The 20,806-nt window shown below is 39.4% G+C and overlaps 1 protein-coding gene across 1 annotated transcript in view; it reads left to right on the top strand.

Moving 5' to 3' along the window:
- The window catches only part of GRAP (GRB2 related adaptor protein), a 36,730-nt gene that overhangs the window by 6,424 nt on the left and 9,500 nt on the right, over window positions 1-20,806 (top strand). The window contains exons 3-4 of the mRNA XM_072417460.1: window positions 2,193-2,290; window positions 4,747-4,869. Of these exons, the coding sequence (XP_072273561.1) occupies window positions 2,193-2,290; window positions 4,747-4,869 (221 nt within the window). The remainder of the gene's footprint in view (window positions 1-2,192; window positions 2,291-4,746; window positions 4,870-20,806) is intronic.

Raw genomic sequence — 20,806 nt, 5'->3', positions numbered from 1 at the left:
AGTGTTTGGGGCAGACACTGACCACCAATACTGGGGGTGGTATTATAGCCAACCACTGACCACAAAATTGGGGGGTTATTGCTATAGTCTGCTAGTCACCAGAAATGCTAGCTGATTAATGCTACTACCACTGGCCACTATTGAATGAAAAATTTAACGCCGCTGACACCAGTGCCAGGGGTTAAAACTTCAAAGCATTTCAGGGGGTTCCAAGGATCCCCAAAGTGTGTACTTAGCTGATAAAACTAGATCCTAAACAGATATTAGTCTGATTTATTTTAGGTACCCAGGCAATCTTTATAAAACAACCAGAAATAGCACTTATACAAATAAATATGGTAACGTGTACCACTCACCCCCCCCCCCATTGAGGAGCGGCTGGGTTTTCCCAGGTTCTTCCTGGTGGTGTGGAAATAGAAATCACAAGGGGTTACATTTTATTACATTTAAGGGTAGTTTATTGTAACTCAACTCAATAGAAAGGAAAGGTTCTAACTCAACTCAATAGCAAGGGAAGCTTCTCTCCTTTGGAATAGGTCTCTCCATTGAAGTTACAGTTCTGAATTTAGAACAGATAGGTTCTTGTTCTCACTTATGGTTCCCTTCTCTTTATGTTTGTCCTAAGAAGGCTAAGGCTAGGTACACACGTGAAATAATTATCCCTTGAAAACCAACGATCAACGATTATTCCCGATTACTTTGAACGATTTAATTCTGCATAATTTTGTACATGCTGTAACGATACGATCGTTCAAATATAATCCACCAATAGTGTACACACTATGAACGTTTGTTTGAAAGATCGTCAAATGAACGTTATTGGTGGATTATTGTTGAACGACTGTATCATTACATCATGTACAGAATTGTGTAGAATACGATCGTTCAAAATAATCAGGAATAATCATGGATCATTCGTTTTGCAGGAAGTGACATGTACAGGAGAAAGTGTATCACAGTGTATCACCATCATTGAACGACCGTACACACAATAGATTGCGACAGATCATCGCCCAATCAGATTCGCCGGAACGGTTGTTCATTTCCAGCGAGATTCCTCATTATTGGGTGTCGTTGACCAGTCGTTGTGCACTTTTTATGTTAACAATTATCGGACAATCTTTCATGGATCATTCGTTTCCAACGACAGTTATTGCATGTGTGTACGCAGCCTAAGTCTCACTGAAAACCAAACTCGTCCTATCAGTAATCCATTGTTCTAGCCCTGGCCCAGCCAGGCTCCTGGTCCCCAGATCCCTTGCCCTTATCCCCATGACTGCTACACATCCATGGCTGGAGATTTTCCCTGCAGTTTCAGTTCCCTGTTTGAGGTGCACATTTAGAAAACTCTAGGGCAGAGTTTCTCAACCAGAGTTCCTCCATTGGTTGCTGGGGGGTTCCTTTAGTAATTTGTACCTCTCAGGTCAGTTTACGTGACACCGATGATCTTTTTGGCTATCTGTAAGAGGAATTCTTCTCAATGGCCAGCAATGTAAGATGAATTCTTCCTAATGACCACTACACTAATGTACTGTGAGCTGTGGATATAATAATTATAGAAGGGGTTCCCTGAAGATCTTAAGGTTATTCCAAGTGTTAAAAAGTTTGATAAACACTTTTCCAGGTCCAGTAGGTAAATGCAGCTTGAGTAGTGATTAGTTCCTATCTTGCTAAGCACGGGTTCCTCCCCTGTGACGGAAAGTAACCAACTATTACTCCCTAGAGGGAACAAATCTAGACCAAGCTACACATTCTAAAAATAAGGCCTTAGCGAACTTTTTTTTTTTTTTTACTAATGGGGTGCCTAAAATATATACATTTATATATATATATATATATATATATACTAAATATTTATAATAACACAAAGCCTACACAAATATGGCTTTATCCTTCAGAAGAGAAAAAAAAAACAGGTGAACCCATCTTCAGGGGAGTACAGTGATCTCTATGAGCAGTAATACATACCTGCAAAAGTAATAATGACGCCCCTCTTAGCATGCATGCACTTGTTATGAAACAATATTCATAAGTCTGCATATTCATTATTCCATGTTATGAGAGTAAACAAACACAATAGGTACTTTTTGTTTTTCTCTGTTTCATCTGTATTCTTATTTTCGAAACCCAGTTTTTTGTCTCTGATTGGAGTGTTTATGATCAATATTCACAAACTTCATGTTGTCTTTTAGATCCTCAATATGGAAGATGATCAGAATTGGTACAAAGCAGAACTTAAAGGAAACGAGGGCTACATTCCTAAGAATTACATAAAAGTCAAGCCTCATCCGTAAGTAAACTTAGATCAATGAATTCCACCCAAAGTCATTTTGTAATGATCACGCTCATGGTCACAAGGGGACCTGAGAATGGAGGTGCCAATGTCATTTTTATCTGTCAAGCATTCCAGTGCTTCTGTGTTTGCTGGTGGCTGCTGTCCTTACATCTTATCTTTCCTTCTTCCTTCACTGTTGTTATTGCAAGGCGGAGGAGGCAGAGAAGAAAAATGCAAGGACAGCAGCTGCCGATGCCAGGAAAGATGTAGAGCAGCGTGGGAATGCTTGATGTGGACAAACTCTATCTTGGATTATTCAGTCCATAGCACACTGTTCCAAAAGGCCCAGTCTTTCCCTACCCCTATATTCCCCTCCCTATATCCTCAATAGCAAACTGTAATATTGCTTTAATGTTCTTCTTAGGCAGCAAAGACTTTTCCTGGAATACTATTCAATGCTGTTTTATTGAGGCAGTCTGTAATTGACAGTGCATGCACTATTACTTTTACTGTTGCCAGAATTATTATTATTATTATTATCAAGCAGCACAAACATATTATGCAGCGCTGTACATTAAATAGGGGTTGAAAATGACAGACAGATACAGACAGTAACACAAGAGGAGGAGAGGGTCCTTACAATTACCTCAGTATCCCACAGTGTAATTTTAGGGGGGCTCAGAGACTCCTTCAGGCAAAAAAGTGCCCTTTAAAATTGAGGACACTTGAAGATTCTATTCCTTACAATGGGACGATGAATGTCAAAAAATTACCTGATCCCTTTTTTTTAATTGATAGACATATAGCCAATCAAAACTGTTTTTTTGAGGACCATAGAGCCCTTTTGATCTTGTTATGATGACACCATACATATCAATAGCAAAAAAGCAAGAGGACACCAGTCCCCCCATATTTGAGGTTAGGATAAGTTCCATCACTCCCAAAGGAGATTCCAATCATTGGCACCTAATTTGCAACATCCTCTTCTAAATTTCATGGATATGAAGTGATGGCTTTTGCATTGTATCTACTGCTTTTATACAACAAGTCTGCTTATTAATGATTTCATGGTATTAATATTACTATTAATATTATTTTTAAATAATATTAATATTAATAATAAACAGGATTTATATAGCACTAACTTATTAGGCAGTTCTGTACATTAAATAGGGGTTGCAAATGACAGACAGATACAGACAGTGGCACAAGAGGAGGAGAGGACCCTGCCTGAAGAGCTTACAATCTAGGAGGTTGAGGAAGTATCATACAATAAGAGGGGAGATATGGAATGGTGTGTGAGTAGTAAGGGTTTAAGAGACTGAAGAAGATGGGTAGGTGAGGTTGAAGTGTTGGGTTTGAGGGCTCTTTTAAATTAGCAGAAAGTAGGAGCAAGCGGAATAGGACGAGGAAAACCATTCCAGAGAGTTGGTGCAGCTCTAGAAAAGTTCTGGAGCCGTGCGTGTGATGAGGTTATGAGTGAGGAAGTCATTAGTAAGTCATTGGAGGAGCGGAGAGAGCGGCTAGGGAAGTATTTTTCTATCAGGTCAGAAATGTAAGTGGGACAAGAACTGTGTAGGGATTTGAAGGCAAAGTACAGGAGATGAATTTGATTCTAAGGTGAAATGGAAGCCAAAAAGAGAACTACAAAGAGATGCAGCGGAAGAGGAGCGGAGGGAAGGATGGATGAGTCTGGCTGCAGCATTCATAATAGATTGTAGAGGAGAGAGTCGGGATAGTGGAATACCAGAGAGGAGGAGGTTACAGTAGTCCAGACGAGAGATGATAAGAGCGTGTACAAGGAGTTTGGTGGTCTCAGGGGACAGGTAGGGGCAGATTTTGGAGATTGCGCAGGTGAAAGTGACAGGACCTGGAAATGTTCTGAATATGGGGGGTAAATGAGAGGGCCGAGTCAAAGGTGACACCAAGACAACGTGCCTGAGGGGAGATATGGATAACAGTGAGTCTAAATACACCATGACAATTTTGAATATAACCTTTATATGTAGGTACTTTTCGATTGAAGATCTAATGAGTACAAGATCTAGGTGACAATGTTAACAATTTCCATGAGGTGCACTTACCTTTTTTACATGACTGTATGTACATGAGTGTAAAACATCATGAGCTCTGCTGTAAGGTGGGGTTCAATGTATAGAACTAGACTGTAGGTGCCCTTATTCCCAGCACTGGTGATGAAGCTAAGAACACATCTGTTGTGCTGGGTTATTTCCCTGAACTCAGTGAAGCAGATAGGAAACCACAGAAACCACGACTTATACTGCAACACGTGGTGGAATTTAGAGTACTGTACGGATCTGCAAGTAGGGTGTGCAACAAATACAGCCTACGTTGTGTTTTTCTAAAGAAAAACTCTACTTAGCACTATACAGTATCACAATTTACTTGTATTGGTGTCATTTTTTTGTCAATTAACCTTAAATAATAGAGGCTTTACATTCATCATATAGGTGGTATGCCGGTCGGATCTCAAGGCAGGTAGCGGAGGAAATTTTGCTGAAAAGGAGATTTCTAGGAGCCTTCCTGATCCGTGATAGTGAAAGTTCGCCTGGAGAATTCTCCATTTCTGTCAAGTAAGATTTATTTAATTCTGTATGGATGCTTTGAGCTGTTGTTTAGATTGAGAATAAAAAAAATAAAGCAAGCATTGTGGTGTCAGGGCAGTTCTTCAAACAGCCACCAGCACCATTTTATCTCCATTTTTCAGATTTTTTTTTAACATCACCATTTCTTAATGCCAAGAATAGACCCCTAAATTGTTCTTTCAATGACTGGTCTCCACAACACCCCCCTTCCCTGAACTAAGGCCTCCCGACTCCTTTTTTATGATCTGCAGGAGGAGAATGATGATACTAAAGCTAAATAGTGATATGACTTTGCCTTTAAAGACTTTCTCCCAGGTAACATTTAAACAAAATGATTCTCCAATGGAATGGGTTGAGGGTTAGGGTTAAAATTCTGTCTTATATTGAGGTGATTAAGATATCTTAATCATAAGAGTGACTATAAATGTGAACTGAGTCTTATATATATATATGCATTAGAACATCTTTATTATTGCAGAACAAATTCTATTGTATCCAATTGACCAAAAGCTACTGGCTATATCATGAACTATATAAATGAGAAGTAGATGAGTACCAATAATGCTAATGCTTATGGTCTGAAGTTCTTCTTTTGAATCAAGTTATACCCCCTCCATGTGATAAAAAAAAAAACTCTCATGCTCTTTGTTCTCCTAAAATTAACCGACTAATTGTAGTGGTCACTTGCAAATCCCAATTAATCCATAAGAGGGCAGCATGAGAACAGGGTTTATCTGCATCATTGATAAAAGGGAAATATCCCAAAATAGCAAAAAATCAGACATAGGAGACCAACTATGTGAAATCCCCATTTCATTGCAAGAGTTACCTGCATCTCCAAAACAATCAGCGTAACACTTCTGGGAATGTTGGATGTTTGTATTCCTGCTATACACTGTGATTCTTTCTCTGGTCCCTATATCACTAAAAGACACCACAGAAGTGTAAAAAACTGAAGGTACCTATGGAGTTTGCAGAATTAGAATAGAGGGGCGGGAGGGGACATTCCTGAGATTGATACAGTTAAAGCGCTGCCTCTATAGTTGTGCATATATTGGCATACTTTTGCTGTAAATTAAAGTTTCATAATCAGGCAAACATATAGGTCCTGGAAGCATAGTTACTGATAAAAAATAATTTGCAATAATATACTTCTAAATGTTATATATATATATATATATATATATATATATATATATATGGAACCAGAATCAATTATTCTTGCATGAATTAAAGATAGTTATCTGCCTGATCCTAATCTTTAAAAACAAATGCTGAAGAAGAAGATAGCAGAGCTCATGACAGAACAGTGACAGGTGACCTTTTTTAAAGCAAACAAGCAGGTATGTTTTTTTTTTTTTGCAGAAGAGACATCACCTGACCTTTATGCTTTAAAGGACCTGCATGATTACAATTTTTTAATTTTTATATATAGTTCTGCTTTAAAGGCTCAGCGGAGTGACACCTGTCTTCTTTAATTTTTTTTTATTTTACTTTTTTTAAATAACCAATGTATAACAAACAAAGGCAGCATAGTTTCAAAAGGTGTGGAAATAGCTTGGAACAGAGGTTGGCAAACTCCAGTCTTTAGACCAGATACGGCCTATCCAGTAGTTTGTTCCGGCCTAACGCCCCCTGGTTTTTTTATGATCTGGCCTTATCCCAGCCGAAAGGGGTCGGCAACCCGAGGCTCCTGAGCCTCTATGTAGTGGCTCCCTTCCCTATTTACTGCAGCCTTCGGAGGAGAGGGATTTCCCTTCAGGGGTGTTCCTGTTGGGGTGGAGCCATCAGCGCGGGATTTGAGAGAGTCCCTCGCTGATAGGAGTCCTGTGTCCCACGTGTTCCCGGGTGCTTACACATGGCACATGGGACTAGATGCAATAGCAGTAACAGAGAGCCAGGAAAAAAGGAATAAAGTAAGTTTAAAAGTAAGTTATATCAACCAATAAACTAATGATACATAATTTATCAGATGATTAATATATGATCAGTAATTATTCATATATTAATGATTAGTTACTAGAACCTGATATCTGTCTCTAAGAACATGCAACATCATGTTTCCCATTGATCGTACTGTATTTTTAAATAGAAAACCTTTCCTTGGACACCTTGTTTCCTCTGGCCTAGTGTGCCGTCTTGACCTCCTGAAATAGCCTAGTAGTCCAAAAAATTTGCCGACCCCTGGCTTAGAACAACAATAAGACCAAAATCTCCATTCATTGGAATAAAACATACAGGGGTGGAGATAAAAGGTAGGACAGGCCTTTTATCTGCTTAATTGATAATGACATAACAAAGGAATTGCCCACAGCAGCCCATGAAATAGCCTTTGGGTTAATTGTCCAATTACTTTTGAGCCCCTGAAATGAAATGATTGCGTAAAAAAAGGCTTTAGTTCCTCCCATTTATTGCAAACTTTTTGTTCAACTCACTGAATTAAAGCTGAAAGTCTGCAGTTCACCTGCATCTAAGTTGTTTCATTTACAATTATTGTGGTAATGTACAGAACCAAAATTAGTAAAAAGTTGTCTCTGTCCAAATATTTATGGACCTAACTGTAACACTTAAAATACTATATGTGGCAGATTTTTCCCTATGTTACCTGAGATAGATACGTTCTATAGTCAGGGGAGTCTTGATACTGTAGCCAGTAGAACCAGGTATTAAAGAACTTCCCCTCCGTACCGTCTTCTACCAGAGACCAGACCACCTGTCAGATGGACAGAAGCTGCCAACAAGCATACCAGATGTCACAATTTCACATTCTATTAAATACTTATTTGATGTTAGGCAGAAAAATCCCTATTAAATATCAATCTATAAACTTTAAAAACAGAGACAGCCTTTTACCTTTATGGGCCATTTGTTTATTCAGAATTCCCAGGCATCCTTGTAAAGTTTATCAAAGAATGAAAGCCCGGTATCATGATAACAAGTAACATTTAGGATGAAGAGCACAACTGGGATCCCTTATCTGGGAACATGTCTGCTTTGGCTGGACTCCCACAGAACGAGGCAGCTGACTGCAAAGGCCGGATGTCTCAGCTCACCACAGGATGTGGGTGACATGGCGGCGCCCAGTATCTGTGTATTCCTGTGCACGGTGTAGATTGAATGACCACGGTACAAATCTGACACTATAGATCTTCTGCTGCCTCTCTTTGTAGTTCTCTTCATTGGCTTCCAATTCATATTAGAATCAAACTCAAGCTCCTGTGCTTTGCCTTCAAACCCCTCCACAGTTATTGTCCCACTTACATTTCTGTCCTGATAGAAAAATACTCCCCTAGCTGCTCTTTTCGCTCCTTCAATGACCTGCTAATGACTTCCTCACTCATAACCCCATCACACGCACGGCTCCAAGACTTTTCTAGAGCTGCCCCGACTCTCTAGAATGGTCTTCCCCATCCTATTCAGCTTGCTCCAACGTTCTACTCATTTAAAGGAGCACTCAAACTCAACGCTTCAATCTCATCTACCCGTCTTCTTCTGTCTCCTAAACCCTCACTACTTCCCACCATTTCATATCTCCCTCCTATTGTGTGCTACTTCCCCAACATCCTAGATTGTAAGCTATTTGGGGCAGGGTCCTCTCCTCCTCATGTGTCACTGTCTGTATTAGTCTGTCATTTACAACCCCTATTTAATGTACAGCGCTGTGTAATATGTTGCCACTATGTAAATCCTGTTTATTAATAATATTATTAATAATAATAATAATAATATTAATAGTAATAATATTAGATCCAACCATGTACTGTACTAGGGGAGAGACGTATACACTATCTGATGTCAGGGCTGTAAATAGAAAAAGGGATTTCCATGGTTTCCCAAGAGCAGACAGCATTGGGCTCTTCAGTATTTATTTTTTTGTGATTGATTACAAATGTTTTGTGATCTGCTTGAAAAAAAATTAAAGGGCATCAAATATACATTTTTTTCTGAAGTGCATATAATACTTCCAGAGATTTATTACCTCTCGAAAAGACCACAGTAACATCCCCCCAATTCTATCACAGAGGCATCTCAAGTCCCATCAGCATCCACTTCCAGAGATAACAAAGTATGTAATTCCTGGTGCCTGCACAGTTTCAGCTGTGCTCATAAGTGGAAGACTGAAGATTTGCTTCCTTCTGCCTGCAGCAGACTGACGACAATCTCAGAAATTGCACCCCTCAGTCTAGATAAAGTTGCTTGCTCTCATGCAATACAGAGCTGAGGGGAGAACAGAGGAGAACTGAGAATCTTTGTTATACCCTATTTTGCATGGATTCTTGTGTACAGTCAGATACACCGTGCTAGGACCATGTTCATTTCAACCTGTGATTGACATTTTGGTAATTAGAGAATCACACGCAGAGATACCAGTGCTCACATGACATAACAACAAACACATGAACCAAACAACAATGAACAATAACAATCATACAAGAACAATAAATAAAGACACACAGGTGATCAGTTGGCATGTAATAGGCTTGGAACTTTATCATTGTGTAACTAAACAGAGATTGAATAACTTTAATAAACACAGAATAAGCCAACAATAACCATTTCAGGTCTTGTACTGAGGACTGCCACCAGTCATTTCTGGGCCCCGCACCAGGTAAATTTCCTGGGCCCCCTCATCCATGTCTAAAAGTTCCAAGTCAAGTTTTTCTGATCAGGCCCGGTACAGAAGTACCCCTTGTTTCTCCCGGGATGGCGGCTATGCTCGTACCTGTATACCCTTTATAGACCAGAGAAATATTTTTGTTTTTTTACTATGAGCCTGGTTATTCAGTAATGCATTTTTTTGGAAAAAATGAAACAGAAATAACTGAAAGAAAAAAATATGGCTAAGGTGCATCCAAGTGCATCAAAACAAAAGCTATTCAAAGTCTTACAATTTTCTTTGTTTAAAAAGCAGACTATTAAAGCCAGTCCCTTGCCAGAATGCTACAGAGAAGGACCCTCTTTGTGGAAGCAATGGTCTCTCTACAGAGGTCTGACACATAGTGGGAAAGAGAGGGTTTGGTTTAACTTAGATAAAGATAAAACTCTTTTTTTAGTTGTTTATTATGAAGAGAAAAGTTGGAACCCCTATTAGATTCCCTATTAGATTTGTTCTCCTCATCCCCAATGGACAATAATTCCCTTGTCACAAAAACTAAGGCTATGTATGCACGTCAGATGATTCTGGTCTGATAATCGACCTCAGAGCTAATATCAGACAAGACTCTGGCGTGTGCTAGTGCTCAATCCTGTTGGATCCACGAACAATGAACGACGAACAATCGTAATGAAAGTGAAGGGGGAGAGAGCACAGTGGGGTGCCGCTTCATCGTTCTTTCCCCTCCCCCCTCCATAGAGCAGAGCGGCGATGTATGTACAGCAGTCATTCATGCATCGTGTCTTTTGCCGTTGGAAAGGATTGTGAAAGATCTTTCCAACGACAATTATGGCACGTGTGTATTCAGCCTAAAAGTGATGGGAGAGATTTTCACATCTTGCCTATTATGTCTCCAAAATAGGAAGTAGACAATTATGGCACGTGTGTATTCAGCCTAAAAGTGATGGGAGAGATTTTCACATCTTGCCTATTATGTCTCCAAAATAGGAAGTAAACATAAATTTCTGCAATGAAATACAAGCAGGTGAAAAGGTTTTAAACCCTTTTCTACTTTTCAGAACCTAAAAAATGAATTTCAATATTCTATATGAAGAAAAACTTGTGGTCAGGCGTTTAGTACCCAATCACTGGGGAATGTGAGCGGTGACAATATTTTCTGGTATTACCTGTAGGATTCCTCCACTGTATAATCGTTACATTAAACCATTCAATCAATGTCCTAATTCATTATCTGTCTGTGAGAATCTGATTCATCTTTAATGTGAATTTCATTTACCATTGTCTCCTGACTCATTGTCTGCATACAATTCACTAATCTCCAGTGTTTCAGAAATCACACATGGCTTCCATTTGGAATGCAAATATGATTTAATTACAGCGACAGGAAGTGGAAATTGCTGGTTGCAATAATTCTGTTTGCTGTCACGTAGACAGAAACTACACAGAAGTATCAAAATGTTTGAATTCCAATAAGGAACACTTGTTTTTAAGTATGACAATTTTTTGGAAGGGTTGTTTTTTTTCAATTTGCCCTCCTGCCCTTATGTCTTGCACAGTAGTACCTGCTCCTATCCTTTCATTTATCGGATTTTACTTCTTTCAAACATAGAGATTCAGCATCACATGTGGCTGTTACCTACAGTGGTCGTCTTGATATACGGAAGCTTTGTATAGCACCTTCTCGAATCCTCCCACCAACCACAATCTTATCCATAAAGAGCACAGAAACAAAGTAATGCTATCACTGGCTTCAATGCAAACTCTTAAACCTCTGTTCTAACCCTAGTTGTGTGAATGTAGATCTATGTTTGTCCCAAGCATGAATTCACGTACTATTGCAGTGTTCTCCCCAGTCCCTTTAGGCTGGGCGCACCACCCGGCACTTTTCAGTAACCACCCGGCTGTTTTTGGAAGAGTTAGGTCACAATACAAAGGCTGCCTACAATTTCTTCCCACCCAGCTTAAAAAAATTGGGTTCAACACTGTGTTGGCTGACTCCATTGGAGTACAATTTATACTGTTTTATATACTCACAAGTAGTGATAAGCAAAAAATTTCCTCAAACTTCCGATGGTTCCGCAAAATTTCGGCGAATTGATTTCGCAAAGCTATCGGAGGATTTACAGGGGATTCACAGGATTCCCTGGCAATCCTCCTGTTTGCGATCCCCGGAGCACTAGTGGTTAATTAACCTCTAGTGCCCCGGGATCGCAGTGGATTCTCAGGGCTGCAATCATTCTTGCAGCCCTGGGAATCCTGTTTGTGATCCCCGGCACTAGAGGTTAAGTATCCCCATTTAAAACCTCTAGTGTTCCCTGACTGGCTGAGGAAAGCTTTCCTTAGCCAATCAGAGAGCACTAAAGGTTTTGAATGGAAAGACTTGTAACCCATTTACCCTTTAGTGGGGGAGATTGCACACTGAGCTGATCAATGAATGCGTTTTTTTTTTTTATTCAAGCTTGATCGGCGAATTTACACAGGCGATTCTCGCTTACAATTTCGGTAAGCAAGAACGGCCGAATGCGCCGTGAGATCAAGTTTAAAAAACTCGCTCGCTCATCCCTACACACAAGCCACAACTTACCAACAAGCTAACCAGCATTGTGCGAGCCCTAAAATAACTATCTGCGACAACTTCTGCTCTCTGAATGCCAGCTCATGGCATCACAGCCCTATAACCAGTCCTTAAACAGCAGCACCATTAACCTACTTATTGCATATACGGAGGAGAAGTTTCTACATGTTGCAAGATAAATATCAAAGATAGATCCATGGAAAATGACTCAATGCGCCAAAGATTCATCCTGTTATTGTCGGCTGCATAAATTATGTGTAAATGATAGCTTGTTTTACATAGCTAAGAATAGAGTGCAAGCTTTAAAAAAATCAGGTGTGAATTAGATTTCCCTTGTTCTGTAATGACCACACAAAAAGTTGGACGGTAAGGGGAGGAACTTCATTCCTGGCATAGGCATGGCCTGCACCAGTGTGCATTGTAATAATGTACTGTACATTACATGTGACATGAATGACAAATACTAGTCAATGCATTACATGGATTATGTGCAGCTTCTTTGTGTGTATAGGTCCTATTGAAAATTTTTAGTACTCCTTTCCTGAGTCAGATTTTCTTTAATCCCCTTCATTTTGCATGCCCTAGAATTAAAACGCTAAACTTTTCATCCAATATGGATAAAGCCTTACATTATACATTAGCCATATTTTTAATGAAAGGTCCATACATACTAAGTAATGTGTAGGTGTGCTATATAAATACTGTTTAATAATAATACAGGTTGGTACATTTTTTTTCGAGGCTTTCTTCCTCACCCGTCTCCCTTACAGCATATAATTTGCTTCTGGACTGATCTCATATCAAAACATCAATATGGTGAGAATATAAAAATCAATAAGTAACAAAAAAATAACACTTCCCAGTTATTGCAAACCAATGCTCTGCTCTTTTATCCTTTTGGATATTTTCCTCATTGTATGGTCAACCCAACAGCAACAATCCAGTTATGTTGTTTTCAACCATCTTTCATTGCATGTCTATGACTACAATGAGTTCATTTAGGACAGCGCCCGGGTGCGGGGATATAAATATACTCCTGTCATCATTAAAGTAAACATTCTGATCAATGGCCTAGTAATAGCTGCCTCAATCAATTCCTGTCATTCCTCCTTTCAAACGCCCCATTGCAATTAGTTTTCTGATACCGTGATGCCCCATGGCAGTCTACTCAATCATTCTGTGATGCTTCACCCACATTGGAAGTTCTTCATTGATGACGCCCCACCTTGGGTCACCTGCCAAAACATATGTACCCAAAACACACAGCTGATTAACACTCTGCCATCATCATAGAACAATAACACACACATGAGAGAGGAGCGCAAACATCAACAATGATTTGTATTTATAGCAGCGGTTATCTAAATATTCATTGTGGTCAGGGATGTGTCAAGCAAGGAAGCTCCAGCAGATGTGAGCTTCTGGTGAAGGAATATAGTTTGACTCTTTATTGCTGATTTTTCCTCACTTCCTATCTCTGTGACAACATCCCTAGGTCAGGAACTGGGGGAAATATTTCTAGCAGGGTCACATGGATAGAAGGGTAAGGAGACAACCTTCATTAACTTTACTATTCATGCCTGTGTCCCCATTTGATTTTTATTGAATATAAAATGTTGAATGTTCCTGCCATGTGGTCACAAGGACAGGCAGTAAGTTAAAAAAAATGTTATAAACATTCTCCACATTTTATATATTGTAGCAATGTACCTTAAAGCTAGTAACAGACTTAGCAATAGATAGTGGTAGAGTCAATAGATGCCAAGCAGAGTAGGGCTTATCATACGTAGTGTCCCTGTAGTTGATCTTTTCCCCATATTGACCTATCATGCCTAGTTCTGCTCTGTGTTTCCATGCGGATTCGGCTATTGTGGTATATGCAGGGCTTTTCTTCCTCATGTCAGTGTCTCCAGCAACGAGGCACTGACATCCAAATGTGCCCCGTGATTTGTCCTCCTAATGGACGCTCTCATGCTGTGCCTGCTTCAATGGTATGACGGCCAGGTTCCATAATTGCCAAGCAGAGTAGGGCTTATCATACGTGGTGTCCCTGTAGTTGATCTTTTCCCCATATTGACCTATCATGCCTAGTTCTGCTCTGTGTTTCCATGCGGATTCGGCTATTGTGGTATATGCAGGGCTTTTCTTCCTCATGACAGTGTCTCCAGCAAGGAGAACAGTGAGCAGTACAATGGCGAAATCACCAAATCTTACTCCAAGTCTTCTGAGTCGGATACAGCAATGCATTAGATGATCTCACAGTGTACATAGGTTGGAGGCACATATTTCAGGATACTTCTTAGATGAACATTTATGATACTCCCCACAGCATAGCAAATCTTTATTTTTCTTTATTTCAGATCAACTTTATTCTGTGTAATGCTATTTGTTAGGGAACATAAAACTATTGTAAACATAAAACATTTTGACAAGGGCGAAGAGTAGGAACCTGGGATGGTAAACTGTAATCAAATAAACTTCAGCTTTGTAAGTTCTACTCCTACAAAAACTTTTTATTTTTACAGTTTGCATAAAGATAGATCCTTCGTTTACTATTTTTGGTCCTGTGTATCATTGTCAGAGAACATACCTAAAGTGTATCCACATTTTACAGTTGTCAACAGAATGGGAGTAGAGGTAAAATAATAGAATAAGGATTGTCAGCCCCTTTAATAATAATAATAATAATAATAATAAGGACTCTTGGTCTGGAGACAACTGAAATGTGGGATAACCACTAATTTTAACAAAATTGGCAATTAAAAATGCCAAAATTTAAAGCTAGGAACCTTTAAAGCAGAACAAAAACAATCTTAGTGCCTTAGTATTTGCTGTAAAATACAAGGTACCTGTTAAATCTTTGATCCCTGATGAGTGGAATTAGTAATCTCAATATTCAAGCTTCAATGTGTTGTACATACTATAAAAAATTTTTACAGGTAGATGTCAGAAATGGACAAGCTAACGCTTAAACCACACATCAAGCAAAAGCGCCAGGGGGAAAAACACCCTGCCCTTATCTGCCTTCCGGTGGTTTGGGAGGTACATGTGGAATTCTGGATCTTCCTCACCTCTCTCTCGTGAATAGGACAGATTTAGGAGAACAAACAAGTATGAAGGAGGCTGGGTGGATCAGATGAAAGCTGAGTCACCAGGAACAACCAGCACAATTCCCTCCTGGACAGATTTGTGTAAACCTGCCCATTTACCTGCATCACACGGCTTACAAAACTTCCTTATTTCCCAAATTACCCTTTCAAGTTCTGCATTGCTGACTCTGACAAATCAACTATTTTTCTTTATCAATTATCTATTTTTTTGTTAACCCTAACAATGAATTTTTCTTATTTGGTCCCCTTTGGTCTGCTGAGAACACCACTGAAAGCATTTTGCAGTTGCCTCAGTGGGCCAACTACCATAATAGTGGCATATAACTTTAGCTGCCTGTGAACCTCTCAACCTTTTTATCATTTTTGACATATTTTTTTTTTATTGAAAAGCTCTGTAATCTTTAATCCTGTAGCAGCTTTACTGATGATGTATAGAGTATAGAGATGGTGCCAAATATACATAATTTAGGAGCAACTGCCAAGCTCATCCTATTCCATCATTCTGAAAACTTGTCATCAGCAGCTGCACAAACTTGTACAGCCAAAGCCTCTCCCTCTAATCAGGGTGAAAGTATGAAGCAATCATATAAAGGTTTATAGCCCTTCCGAGGATCTACCACCCCACTTGTGCTGCTTTTGCTCATTTGCAGGCTCTTCTTTCACAAACCCAACTCGGCCACCCTGCTCTATGGAAGTCAGTCCCTCGTGATTAGTAGTACCTTCTCCTGGGGCTGAGTAAGTTAAAGGTTGGGATTTTCTGTAGCTTGGCCCCATATGTATTGGCTCTTCAGGCTCAAGAGCAAGGCGATCATATACAGTAGCAGTCCACAGTCCATCTGAAAGCCCCACTTGTTCTGTCTTTGCTCCTTTACCGGCAAAATCTCTACTTTCAAAGAGCCACCAGGGCCTTCTTCTTATTCCTTGTCTGCTACTACTTAGTTCTCCTGGTCTGTCAGGTTGGGCTGTACAAGGCTTAGTTCCCATTCACCTATCGTGTAGGATCTACTGACACTTGGCCACCTACAAGCTATTGGTTGGGGTCTTCTGGGGCTCATTCTCCTTGTTAGTTTTTAGTAGAATTTCTCCTGGCCTCTTTTCCTGTCTGGTAATAAATGGGTTCTCCAGCTTGGTCGCCTATTATTTTGGTTCCGCTTGGGCTCTGTCCCTTGTCATAGTTATGGGTGGGTCCTTCTCAAGTTCTGTTACTTGTCAGGTTTTGGTTAGGTTATACTGAGATTTGGTCCCCTGTATATTATTGGTCGGATACTCCTGGAACATGGTCTTCATTGGATGTTAGTAACATTCCTCTGTCAGTTATTACATGTCCAATATTAATTGGGTTCTATTGAGATTTATTCCCCTCTCATTTATTGGTTGGGTTCCTCTAGAGCTTAGTAAATATTTAAGTGAGTTTTACTCGGGCTCTGTCCTCAGTCATTTATTACCCAGTTATGGGTGTGCTTCAGTGGGGCTGTGTTCTCTGTCAATTATTAGATAGGCCCTTCTGTAGCTCAGTCATTTATCTGTTTTAGGTAGGGTTCTACTGGGGATTTGTGCCTAGTGATTTATTATTTTGGTTTTCCTGGAGCTTAGCCCTATGTGTGTGTTCTCCTTGGGCTTAAACTTCAGGCTGAAATACTATGAATTCATTCAGTCCTTCTGAAGGACCATCACCCTACTTCTTTCTTTGCTCCTTTACAGGCAAATCTCTATTTTCCCAAAAACCACCAGCTTCTAAGACTAAGACCCTGATTTATGAAAGCTCTCCAAGGCTGGAGAGAATACACTTTCATCAGTGAAGCTGGGTGATCCAGCAAACCTGGAATGGATCTGGCCCAGCATTCAAAACATTTTTTAGCAAATGATTTTGAAAAATCCATTCCATGTTTTCTGGATCACCCAGTTCACTTCTGAAAGTGTATTCTCTCCAGCCTTGGGGAGCTTTCATAGATCAGGGCCTTAGTCTTCTGTCAAGTTGGACTGTCCAGTTATTGTGTGGGTTCTACTACAGCTTGGTCCCTTTCAAATCTGTTCCTCTAAATTATTGTTTGGGTTCTCCTGCTTAGTCACTTATTGTTTCTGCTGGGGCTCTGCCCAATGTCATTTATTGGTTGGATTTTCCTGGAGCTTTGTCCTCTTTAGATATTAGTAGAATTCTTCTGTCAGCTATTACATGTCATTATTAATTGAGGCCTACTGGGATTTAGTCCCTTCCCATTTAATAGTTTAGTTCTAGTGGACCTCAGTCAGTTTTTAAGTGGGCTCTACTGGGGCTATCTCACCTGTCATTTAATAAATTGAGTTCTTCTACACATCAATTATTAGTTGAGTTCTACTGGGGCTCTACGACCTGTTATTTATTGTTTGGGCCCTTCTGTAGCTCAGTCATTCATCTGTTTTATTTGAGTTTTACTAGGGATCTGTCCCATGACATTTATTGATTGGGTTATCCAGAAGCTTAGTCATCTGTTATTTGGTATTAAGGATCTTCTGGGGCTCAGTGCCATGAGGGACTGTATAAGAACTCAGCTTGGTATGTCCTTCAGATGTTCATTCACAGACAAGAGTTAGTTGTAAGTTTTAAAATCAATGTACTGTATGTGCTAAAATCACTTCCAGTTATGTTTGCCAAGAGTTGTCTTTTTTGAGCATTATTTTCTTATATTAAGGTTATGTTTTCAGGATATTTAAATCAGCTGGTTTGTCCGGTATGGTTATTAGATGTAGAGATATACAGAGATAATTGGTAAAGTACAAAAAAAAATTAAATCTCCTATTAGTGGCTAGCGAAGAGAGTACACCATACCTGGGAAATGTTTTAACGTTTTGCAGATTCTGCATTCTAGAACTCCTCATCTAGGTCAGACATGGGGATTTTTATGCTTATTATGACACAGGTATATAAATATTCAGCAAAGTACGGGGTTGAGAAAGATACACCCAATATCATGTTTCATAGCTGCAACCCTACATACCTGACTCATTTTTAACTCATTGAGAGCATTGTCATCGGATGTTTTTAGTCAGTTGATTATGATAATCTTTCAAAAAATTAATTGTGTGAGTTGTGCCACATAATAGTTATTGGTAGTGTAACTAAACTTAATGATTGAGTTCCTGCTCTTGGAAATAGTTTAAAGCACTTATGTTTGGGAACGATTGTGCCAGTTCCTGTTCATTCCAAAATATTAGGAGCTTAGCATCAGCACAACCCAACTAATAAATGACTAGGGACCAAGTTCCAGAAGAACCCAACTAATAGGTGGCAGGGGGACCAAGTTCTAGGAGAACCTCTCTAATAAATAACCAACCTCCAAAAGAGCCCAACTAATAAATGACAGGGGACCGAGTTCCAGAAGAACCCAACTATTAAATGACCAAATTCCAGTAAAACCCAACTAATAAATTACAGGGCACCGGGTTTCAGGAGAACCCAACTAATAAGAGACCAAATTCCAGTAGAACCCAACTAATAAATGACAGGGTACCGAGTTTCAGGAGAACCCAACTAATAAATGACCAAGTTTCACTGGAACTCAACTAATAAATAACAAGGGTCCAAGTTCCAGGAGAACCCAACTTATAAATAACAAGTGACCAAGTTCCAGTAGAACCCAACTAATAAATGACAGGGGACGGAGTTCCAGGAGAACTCACCTAATAAATGACTAGGGACCAAGGTCCAGGAGAATCCAACTAATAAGTTGCAGGGGGCCATGTTCCAGTAGAACCTATCTAATAAATGACCAAGTTCCAATAGAACCCAACTAAAATATGACAGGGTACCAAGTTCCAGAAGAACTCAAGTAATAAATGACCAAATTCCATTGGAACCCAACTAATGAATGACAGGGCACGAGTTTCAGGAGAACCCAACTAATAAATGATAGGGGACGAGTTTCAGGAGAACCCAACTAATAAATGACCAAGTTCCAGTAGAACTCAACTAATAAATAACAGGGGTCCAAGTTCAAGTAGAACCCAACGTATAAATACCAAGTGACCAGGTTCCAGTAGAACCCATCTAATAAATGACAGGGGACCGAGTTTCAGAACAACCCAACTAATAAATAACAGGGGACCAAGTTCCAGAAGAACACAACTAATAAATGGCAGGGGTTCAAGTTTCAGGAGAACACAATTAATAAATGACCAAAATAAATGACAGGAGGCTGAGTTCCAGGAGAACCCATCTAATAAATGACAGGGGGCCGAGTTCCAGAAGAATACAACTAATAAATGACAGGGTTCCAAGTTCCAGGAGAACAAAGTAATAAATGACTAAGTTCCAGTAGAACACAACTAAAAAATGTCAGGGGACCAATTTCCAGGAGAACACAACTAATATTAGGACAATATATTATTATTAAAGTCTCAGGGAACATTATATATTTGGGATGTTCTTCAGTTATTCATAGGGCAGGTAAGGATTTGGAATCATCAAATTTGTCATCATTGAAAAGTGTCCTTCATTCTGCTTACAGCAATTTGAAAAACACTTGTGAGCGCTTTCATTTTAATTGCATTTTATTTTCAAAATAAGCTCCTATTACAGAACATTTATTGAGGACAGAAGCAGAGTGTTACATGATCCACGCCCTACAGATAATCTCCGGCCTTTGTGCAGGCTTCACAATCAAAAGGAGAAATTCTCTAATTGATGACAAGGCTTGTTACAAGGTGTCTTTATGTGACAATGTCACTCACTGCCCAATATGTAATTAATATGAGATGTTATTTTCTTTCATAGAATGCATCATAACCATGTCGATCTTATTTACACGCACTTGCAGGTTGTAAATGCGGTGAACCTGCAGAAACCAATCAGAACTCATGTTTTAGTAATGTAACCTTGAAAGTGTATATATAAGCAAATAATATAAGTTGGGAAGATTTAAAGCCTATTATACATGTCCTGTTGGGGAGATTTATTTTACTTCTTATTCAGAGTTATAACAGGAGGGGAATCCCAACCTGTAAATGAGAGATTTTACCTCTTAGGGAGGGGTGACTAGAACAGATGTCTCATTTACAGATTTTACCCTACATTCTCATTCTGTTTTCTTTGATTTTGCTTTAGTTTAGTGTCCATTACTGATGTATGACATCTAAGCAGGGCTCTCTTTGCAATTAACATTGATTTCCTAAAATGTTTTCACAGTGTCACTCTCCTCCCCACTTTTTGCCATTTACAAAACACCTTATTACAGTACAGAATATAAGATGATTGTGGTGATATTGGGTAATGGGGCGCTGAAATGTGCAGAGCTCAATGAGAGCAACAGCTATAGTGAGTGCTGCATGGTAGGGGACAATACAGATCTTTCTCTTTCAGGAGAAGCCTGGACTTCACATACTAGTTTCAAATTACAATTTATTATAAATTAAATAAATTTGCTAATAGTAGTTGGTCAGTGATGTACAGTGATTTAGCTAACTAAATATAACCCATTGGTTACATCAACCTTTCTTGACATTTTTTTTCAACATGGGAGAACCCTTCGGAAAACTTTATGTTCTTAAGAAACTCCTACTATATTTTCTATATCCACAGCTCACAGTACATTAGCATGGTGGTCAGTAGGAAGAATGGCTCTTACATCGCTGACTGGGGGGGGGGGGGGG

The sequence above is a fragment of the Pyxicephalus adspersus genome, chromosome 7 (genome assembly GCF_032062135.1).
Source record: "Pyxicephalus adspersus chromosome 7, UCB_Pads_2.0, whole genome shotgun sequence".
Classification (NCBI taxonomy): Eukaryota; Metazoa; Chordata; class Amphibia; order Anura; family Pyxicephalidae; genus Pyxicephalus; species Pyxicephalus adspersus.
The sequence above is the reverse complement of the archived record's forward strand: the minus strand, read 5'-3'. Positions and strand labels throughout refer to the sequence as shown.